Genomic DNA, 9,663 nt, shown 5'->3' with positions numbered 1-9,663 from the left:
ACATTACAAGTACATTATCAATAAAAATAATAAAGTTATTTGTTGAATGAATGGCCTGTGGCTTTTCAATTCACTTGTGTGTTTAGGCAGCAAAAAATTATTTCTCCATTTGGCCTTAAGTGGAGACCCACTGGCCTGAATCTTAGGAAGCCTGGATTCATTTTTATTTTTATGAAGAATGTAAAACATACTTCTAAGATGAGATGCATTGATAAGCTGTTACAGGTTTGAAAATCCTGAATGTTTATGGTAAAAAGCCATTTTGGAAGTTGAAGTGTAAATGTTTTAAATGTTTATTTTTGTAAATACTGAGTTTGTGTTTAACATCTGAGCCTCAGGTTTCTAATGTGTAAAACTTAAGAGAGTAATACTACCTCTTGTCATTTTGAAAATAATGTTGGGTGCAGTGGCTCAGGCCTGTAATCAGCACTTTGGGAAGTGGAGACAGGCCAATCACCTGAGGTCAGAAGTTCAAGACCAGCCTGGCCAACACAGCGAAACAGTCTTTACTGAAAAATACAAAAATTAGCCGGGTGTGGTGGTGGGTGCCTGTAATCCCAGCTACTTGGGAGGCTGAGACAAGAATTGCTTGAACCCGGGAGGTGGAGGTTGCAGCCGAGATCGCGGCACTGCACTCTAGCCTGGGTGACAGTGCAAGACTTCGTCAAAAAAAAAAAAAAAGAAAATAATGTTAAAAAATGCGGTTATTTAATATAGTGTCTAGCAGACAATAAATGCTTAATAAATGAGTCATTTTTAGCTTTTACTCACATTTTATAATCTCTGCAGGAATCACATTACCTAGTGCAACTACTTCCCCAAAAAAGGACTCTAAGGGATCCCAGAGATTGCATCTAGGAAAAGAGCGTGTGTGTGTGTGTGTGTGTGTGTGTGTACGTGTCTGTGTGTATGTGTGTAGTTTAAAAAAGAACAATACATGGCAAAAAAAAAAAAAAACCATGAAAGCATTATAAACTTTAAAATTTGTTTACTGAGAATCTGTTTATTAAGGAGTTAACATTTTAGAGTTGGTTCAATACTTTATGGAACTTAAAATCCTGAGTTGCCCCTCAATAATACAGACATCTACAGTACAGGCATTTGTACAAAATACTATAACTACTGGTGCTTAACATTATTAGACTTCTATAACTTCCATTTGTCAGGTAAATAAAACACTAACCTTTCAAAGTTGCTACAATTTTAGGAGTTCACAAATTCCTATTTCTCCAGTTTTTATTAGTACATTTTTATTAGTACAAACCTTCTTTGGGGACTGGAAGCCAAACTCCTCAAACAAAAGCCTCAATCTGAACCAACACTGAGAGACAGTAATGTCAGAAGCGCTTTTGTTTTTCACGGAGAGCAAAAATACAGAATATATTTATTAATTTATTTTCCAATAAAGAGAATATACTTTGTATTTGGAGAAAAAAATGCTTAATTGTCAGGAGTTGCTTTCGGAGAATGATCAATAAGTTCCTTGTCAATTGTCTCATAGTAATACCAGGGTCCATCTCCTCTCACACGCATCAATTTTCGTACTTCCAGCTCCTTTACCCTGTAACAAATGGAACAGCAATATTGAGATTCCAGCACTTCCAATTATAAATTTAATGAGCCATTTCCATAAAGGACAATCACTGGAGTCTGCTTTTATGTAAAGTATAATGTTCCTCCACAGACCCTTATGTAGGCATACATCTGGTATATATCTATAACCAAAATTTGGGACTTATTTTTGACTTTTATTATGTTGCTTATATAGATAGCTATCAAACAGTTTTTTTGTTGTTTTTGTTTTTTTGAGACGGAGTCTTGCACGGTTGCCCAGGTCAGAGTGCTATGGCGCAGTCTCAGCTCACTGCAACTTCTACCTCCCAGGCTCAAGTGATCCTCCTGCCTCAGCCTCCCAAGTAGCTGGGACTACAGGGGCCCACCACCATGCCCAGCTAATTTTTGTATTTTTAGTGGAGACAGGGTTTCATCATGTTGGCCAGGCTGGTCTCTAACTCCTGACCTCGTCGTGATCTGCCTGCCTTGGCCTCCCAAAGTGCTGGGATCACAGGCGTGAGCCACCACACCCGGCCTACCAAACAGTTTTTAACACCAAAACATTACTCAAATTGATAGCGAATTCTCTCCTTCAGTGTGCCTGCACAGATCACTTTCATCTGAATTGTTACAGTGCTTTTCCTATCTTCTCACCTTTTAGATGCTAGGAGAGTCATTTACAGAATGTCTACTACTATGGCCATATGCTGTGCCAGGTGTTAGGAATTAACAAATGAATAAGCTTTTTTGGAGTTTCACATCTTGTGTCTGCCTATCACCATTAGGACAGAAAACTTTTCGAGAGTAGAACTGGTTTTTTATTCACCAGCATTATACCAGGCCCAGTCAACATCAGATACTCAGTCAATATTTATACAAACATAAATAGAAAGCAAGAAAAATCAAGATTAAGATAAATATTCTCCAACTCTAACATCTACTTTCTTGTCCTTGTCCTTCTTCACAAATTGAATAATCTCTTATTTTATACAGGTGCTTTCCCTCTTCCATATCTAAGTCTTTGCACAAACAATCACACATTCCTGAAGTAGTCCCTTCTCCATCAAACCTTTTACTTTCTGTTTTTATAGAATACATAGTTTTTCATAGGACTAAAAATTTATCAGAGTTAAATAAGTCACTTTATGAACCTCAACCAGCTCACTTACCCTATGGGAGATTATATGCCTTTGTGAGGGTATGTTTATTGATCTTTTTTGAAGGATTAAATAACGTTCTCTTTCTTGTCTACTCTTTAGAGTATAACTATCCAAACCGTGAGTAATTAAAATATTTATCAACATGAGACTAACTGGTTAAATTATGATTCATCCACATAATGGACTACTATGTACCTGCTAAAAAGAATAAGGAGAATCTGTATGTAGTAACATGGGAGGAGATGCTACATATACTGTTATGTTTTTAAAAAGCAAGGTATAAAATAAGCATGTGTAGCACCTTCCTATTTCATTAAAAAATAGTAAGCTGGGAGCAGTGGCACGTCTGTAGTCCTAGCTACTCAGGAGCTGAGGTGGGAAGGTTGCTTGAGCTCAGGAGTTCAAGTCCAGCCTGGGCAACAGAGCAAGTCCCCATGTCAAATAAAAAAAAAACAAAAACAAAACAAAAGACAAAAACAGGCTGGGCAAGCTGACTCATGCCTGTAATCCCAGCACTATGGGAGGCCAAGGCAGGAAGACTGCTTGAGCCCAGGAGTTCGAGATCAGCCTGGCCAACAGAGCAAGATCCCATCTCTACCAAAACAAACAAACAAACAAAAAAAACCCCCCAAACAATTAGTTGGGCATGGTGGCCAGCACCTGTGGTCCCAGCTACTCAGGAGGCTGAGGCTGGAGGACTGCTTAAGCCCAGGAGGTCGGGGCTGCAGTGAGCCATGACTGCAACACTGCACTCCAGCTGAGGCAACAGAACGAGATCCTGTCTCAAAAAAAGAAAAGGAAGACACAGTGAATATTAAAAAAAATAATTTTGGAATTATATATTTACTGATTTAATTATCATCAGAGATCTCTGTATGACACAAAATCCCAAAAGCTAAAGACTGTCAAACCTGACAATAATTATAAATGAGTAAATACATAGAAAGTAATTAAAACACTGATACAAAATGTACTCAAAAATTTATTAGCGGCCAGGTATGGTGGCTCACGTATGTAATCCCAGCACTTTGGGAGGCTGAGGCAGGCAGATCACTTGAGGCCAGGAGTTCAAGACCAGCCTGGCAAAACCCGGTCTCTATTAAAAATACAAAAATTTGCAGGGTGTGGTGGCGGGCGCCTGTAATCCCAGCTACTCGGGAGGCTGAGGCAGAATCGCTTGAACCCGGAAAGCAGAGGTTGCAGTGAGCCGAGACCACGCCACTGTACTCCAGCCTGCGAGACAGAGCAAAACTGTCTCAAAAAAAAAAAAAAAAAAGAAAATATTATTAGTTACTATTACAGATTTGTTACCTGAAAATGTAAAAACACTTCTGTGTTGCAAAAATTTCTACACTGCCAAAAGACAATATATAGAGAAAGAAATACGCACAGCCAGGTGCAGTGGCTCACGCCTGTAATCTCAGCATTTTGGGAGGCCCGGAGGGTGGATCGCTTGAGCCCAGGTGTTTGAGAGCAGCCTAGGCAACACGGTGAAACTATGTCTTTACAAAAAATACAAAAATTAACTGGGCATGGTGTCATGCACCTGTAATCTTGGCTACTAGGGAGACTTGGGTGGGAGGACAGCTTGAACCCAGGAGACCAAGGCTGCAGTGAGTCAAGATCATGCCACTGTACTCCAGCCTGGGCAACAGAGCAAGACTTTGTCTCGGCGGGGGGGAAGAAAGAAAAGAAATACACAATTAATAGATATTTAAAAACTACTCAACTTTACAAAGAAATATAAAATTGAAATGATGAGGTAACATTTTTCAATTACCCTATCAACAAAAATGTTTCACTTTGATAAATTCCATTACAGAGAAACATGGAAAACTGAAACATGGAAACTGATGAAGAAACAACTGGTGCAACTTTTTGGAGAAGAGTTTGGCAATATCTACCCAAAGTTTAAAAGCATGTGCTATTTGGCTTATTAATGCCACTTCCAGAAATTTATTTTCCAGATATGTTACATAAATATGCAAACAATATGGGGGAAAATTAAACACAGCAGTATGTACAATAGCAAAAAACTTGGAAACAACCCAAGTACCAGCAATAGGGGACTGGTTAAAAAAACACAGGCACTCCAAGTCAATCCTAAGCCAAAAGAACAAAGCTGGAAGCATCACGCTACCTGACTTCAAACTATACTACAAGGCTACAGTAACCAAAACAGCATGGTACTGGTACCAAAACAGAGATAGAGACCAATGGAACACAACAGAGCCCTCAGAAATAATACCACACATCTACAACTATCTGATCTTTGACAAACCTGACGAAAACAAGAAATGGGGAAAGGATTCCCTATTTAATAAATGGTGCTGGGAAAACTGGCTAGCCATATGTAGAAAGCTGAAACTGGATCCCTTCCTTACACCTTATACAAAAATTAATTCAAGATGGATTAAAGACTTAAATGTTAGACCTAAAACCATAAAAACCCCAGAAGAAAACCTAGGCAATACCATTCAGGACATAGGCATGGGCAAGGACTTCATGTCTAAAACACCAAAAGCAATGGCAACAAAAGCCAAAATTGACAAATGGGATCTAATTAAACTAAAGAGCTCTGCACAGCAAAAGAAACTACCATCAGAGTGAACAGGCAACCTACAGAATGGGAAAAAATTTCTGCAATCTACTCATCTGACAAAGGGCTAATATCCAGAATCTACAATGAACTCAAACAAATTTACAAGAAAAAAACAAACAACCCCATCAAAAAGTGGGCGAAGGATATGAACAGACACTTCTCAAAAGAAGACATTTATGCAGCCAAAAGACACATGAAAAAATGTTCATATCACTGGCCATCAGAGAAATGCAAATCAAAACCACAATGAGATACCATCTCATACCAGTTAGAAAGGTGATCATTAAAAAGTCAGGAAACAACAGGTGCTGGAGAGGATGTGGAGAAATAGGAACACTTTTACACTGTTGGTGGGACTGTAAACTAGTTCAACCATTGTGGAAGTCAGTGTGGCGATTCCTCAGGGATCTAGAACTAGAAATACCATTTGACCCAGCCATCCCATTACTGGGTATATACCCAAAGGATTATAAATCATGCTGCTATAAAGACACATGCACACATATGTTTACTGTGGCACTATTCACAATAGCAAAGACTTGGACAAGCCAAATGTCCAACAGTGATAGACTGGATTAAGAAAATGTGGCACATATACACCATGGAATACTATGCAGCCATAAAAAATGATGAGTTCATGTCCTTTGTAGGGACATGGATGAAGCTGGAAACCATCATTCTTAGCAAACTATCGCAAGGACAAAAAACCAAACACTGCATGTTCTCAGTCATAGGTGGGAATTGAACAATGAGAACACATGGACACAGGAAGGGGAACATCGCACACTGGGGCCTGTTGTGGGGTGGGTGGAGGGGGGAGGGATAGCATTAGGAGATATACCTAATGTTAAATAATGAGTTAATGGGTGCAGCACACCAACATGGCACATGTATACATAACTAACCTGCACGTTGTGCACATGTACCCTAAAACTTAAAGTATAATTAAAAAAAAAAAAACAAAAAACAGGCACTCAGCACCATAAGAGAGGGGAAAAAATATATGTCTAGCTTTTTAATATGTATATAAAATATAATATATAAGAAAGAAAATCCACATAGCTTTCCGTAACAGCATATATCCCTTTCTTTTTAATGGCCACATTATATATTTCACTGGATGGATATACCCATCCATCTGCTTCCCAGCTGGGGCAACAGAGCAAGACTTCCACTCTAAAAAAAAATTCAAAAATTTAAAAAAGAACTCTTTTTAATCTGACACATATCTCCTAATAGTCTCCTTGTCACCAGTTTATAGTTTTCACTCCAAACAAGCTAATTCTATCTTTATCCATTTTTTTTTTCTTTGGAGACGGAGTCTTGCACTGTCACCCAGGCTGCAGTGCAGTGGCATGGTCTTGGCTCACTGCAACCTCTGCCTCCCAGGTTGAAGTGATTCTTCTGCCTCAGCCTCTTGAGTAGCTGGGATTACAGGCACGTACCACCACGCCTGTAGCCTCCCAAAGTGCTGGGATTACAGGTGTGAGCCACTGCATCTGGACGTATCTTTATCCTTTTACATAAAGTATCCTATAGTGCTGAAATATTAATAGTTTTATTAATTTTTTCTGGTGGTTTGCTACCTTAGGAAGATTTTCTTTCCCACCTACCCCCTCGTTTTTCCTACCGTAATTCAGCCTTTTCAGCTTCAATCTGAAGGACGGCCATTGTTCTTTCATATATCTTTTCAGGACTATCATAGAAATTACGGGCAATCCATCTCGATATGGGATGCTACAAGAGAAAATTCGTTTAATATTAGTCCATTTCTGAATAATACTTTGCTTTTCTAGTTGATTATTCTTTAAAATGATCATTTCAGTTAGATAAACCAATAACATCTACTATGTAACTAATATACACGTATATAAAATAATTTTAACAGATTAGGTGGATACTATTTTTGTCCGCATTTTAAAGATAAGTGAATTGCACAAAGTTACGTAGCTAATAAATGGCAGCACCTGGACTCAAACCAGGTCTGTCTGACTCCAAAGCTGTGTACTCTTTTCCATTACACTATGCTGAGCATCTTAGGTGGCAGATTCAGAAGACAAACCCAGGTTTTGGTAATTCAAAAATGGAGCTCTTTGCACCAGTTAGCATAAACAAACTAAGTGTAAGGTCTGCCTTAAGATTTAATGGTTTAAGATTTGTATTTAAAATATAATTCATTCAGATAATAAAACATGATGGGACATACTCTATTCAAGGCTCACAATAACACTTGTAAAAACAAGTAACAAAATTAATTTTGGATTTTGGTAGCAGTGGCAGTATGGTATAATGACCAACAGTTCAGGCTCTGGAGTCAAAGTTGCCTGGGTTGAAATAGTGACCCCATCTAGACAGGTCACTTAACTCTTTTAGCCTCAGTTTCTTCATCTACAAAGAGGGAATAATAATAGTACATTTTACATGGGATGAAATAATAAATATTTGTAAAACACTCAGCACAGTACCTGTTACATAGTAGGTACTCAATAAATGACAGCTAGCATTAACATTGGTGAAGTCTTTCCTAAGGCATTGAACTTAGGATAAATTATGTTACTCTGTTAGGCTGAGAACACACTGCAATCATTCTTTAAAAAATTGTAAAGCTTAAAATGATTTTTTAAAAAATGAAGTACCAAAACTCGTTGTTTATAAAAAGTATGCAAAAAAATGTATCTGCTTGATATAAAAAATGAAATACAAAACTCTATCATGGCTGGTCACAGTGGCTCACACCTTTAATCCCAGGACTTTGGGAGGCTGAGGTGGGTGGATCACTTGAGGCCAGGAGTTCCAGAAAAGCCTGGCCAACATGGTGAAATCCTGTCTCTACTAAAAATACAAAAATTAGCCAGGAGTGGCAGCACACACCTGTGATCCCAGCAACGTGGGAGACTGAGGCATGAGAATCGCTTGAATGCGGGAGGCAGAAGTTGCAGTGAGACGAAATCGCGCCACTGCACTCCAGCCTGGGCGACACAGCGAGATGCTGTCTCAAAAAAACAAAACAAAAAACCTGACTATATCATAATTGCTGAATTAAGACATTAACTAGTGCGTTGACAAGGCATGTAACAGTATGTAATTGTCAATGTCCTATACAAACCTTATAATATTCCCAGTGTTCTGGGACATAGCCTTCTGGAATTTCTGCTAGTTCAGCTTGACCTAATAAGAAAAAATGGTTATGTTCAACTTTAGCATGAGGAGTTTATAAAATTAATTATTCACCATTAAAGTAAGAAACTAACTTCTTGTGGTTTTAAAGGATTCTTTAAAAAATTTGTACCAATGAAGATATGTAGTATTTTTAATTCACTTTAATCTGGCTGAAAATCAATTCATTTGTTAGACATTTTTAGACATCTCTCTGTGTAAGGCATTATTTATAGGTATTCCATGAGTTTCTCATTTTGTTTTTCTATACTGTAACAAGATATAATAAAGGACATATTATTCCTTCTGGTCTTCCCTATACCTATGATACAAAACATTTTAGGATTCAAGGTGTTAGAAGTACTTTGAACAAAATTTCCCACGAAAATCTAATGTTTACTGTCATTGACACTTTCGGTCTTTGTAAGAGGATTATAGTTTTTTTTTGGGGGGGGGGGGACAGAGTCTCACTCTGTTGCCCGGGCTGGAGTGCGATGGCGCCATCTCAGCTCACTGCAACCTCCACCTCCTGGGTTCAAGCCATTCTCCTGCCTCAGCCTCCCGAGTAGCTGGGATTACAGGCGCCTGCCACCACGCCCAGCTAATTTTTTGTATTTTTAGTAGAGACGGGGTTTCACTATGTCAGCCAGGCTGGTCTCGAACCCCTGACCTCATGATCTGCCTGCCTCGGCCTCCCAAAGTGCTGGGATTACAGGCGTGAGCCACTGTGCCTGGCCGAGGATTATAGTTTTATATGTTCTAGGATGGATTAAAAAATTCTTAGTTCAGATTGAGATTTGGTTATTTTAAGATAAACTGCCATGCTTATGCTTATTTAATTATTTAAAGAGCTTTTCATTACAATATCCATAATTTCTTTTTTATATTAATGTACATATGTTTAAAAATTTTTCCAATCTGGTGGTGCTGGCAGGGGATGGAAGTGACTTACCAATGAATACATTCACCAGAGTTATGAAAATTGTTACTGGAATCCCAGTTAATGCAATGTAGAATCTCTAAGATAAAGAAAAAAAAAGTGTTTCTCATGACCATTTCGTAACTCTCCCCACACACAAATCATCCTCATGATATGATTTCCTCATATTTCTTATAAAATAACTTGCCAAATTGGGCATACAGTACCAAATTATTGATTTCTGTGATTTTACTTTTTGGTAAAGCAATGCC

The 9,663-nt window shown here is 38.4% G+C and overlaps 1 protein-coding gene across 3 annotated transcripts in view; it reads right to left on the bottom strand.

Annotated features, from left to right (window-relative positions):
• Positions 1-968: 968 nt before the first annotated feature.
• NDUFB5 (NADH:ubiquinone oxidoreductase subunit B5) overlaps positions 969-9,663 on the bottom strand; it is a 19,810-nt gene continuing 11,115 nt past the window's right edge. The window contains exons 3-6 of one of the 3 annotated variants that reach the window (XM_003831967.6): positions 9,425-9,491; positions 8,423-8,484; positions 6,947-7,053; positions 969-1,561 (exon numbers count right to left, since the gene is read on the bottom strand). In XM_003831967.6, coding sequence (XP_003832015.1) covers positions 1,441-1,561; positions 6,947-7,053; positions 8,423-8,484; positions 9,425-9,491 — 357 coding nt within the window. In that variant the 3' untranslated portion in view covers positions 969-1,440. The remainder of the gene's footprint in view (positions 1,562-6,946; positions 7,054-8,422; positions 8,485-9,424; positions 9,492-9,663) is intronic. The other 2 variants (XM_008957342.3, XM_008957341.6) reach the window with 2 other exon arrangements.

The sequence above is a fragment of the Pan paniscus genome, chromosome 2, assembly GCF_029289425.2.
Source record: "Pan paniscus chromosome 2, NHGRI_mPanPan1-v2.0_pri, whole genome shotgun sequence".
NCBI classification, from domain to species: Eukaryota; Metazoa; Chordata; class Mammalia; order Primates; family Hominidae; genus Pan; species Pan paniscus.
This window is presented reverse-complemented; position numbering and strand designations above follow the sequence as displayed.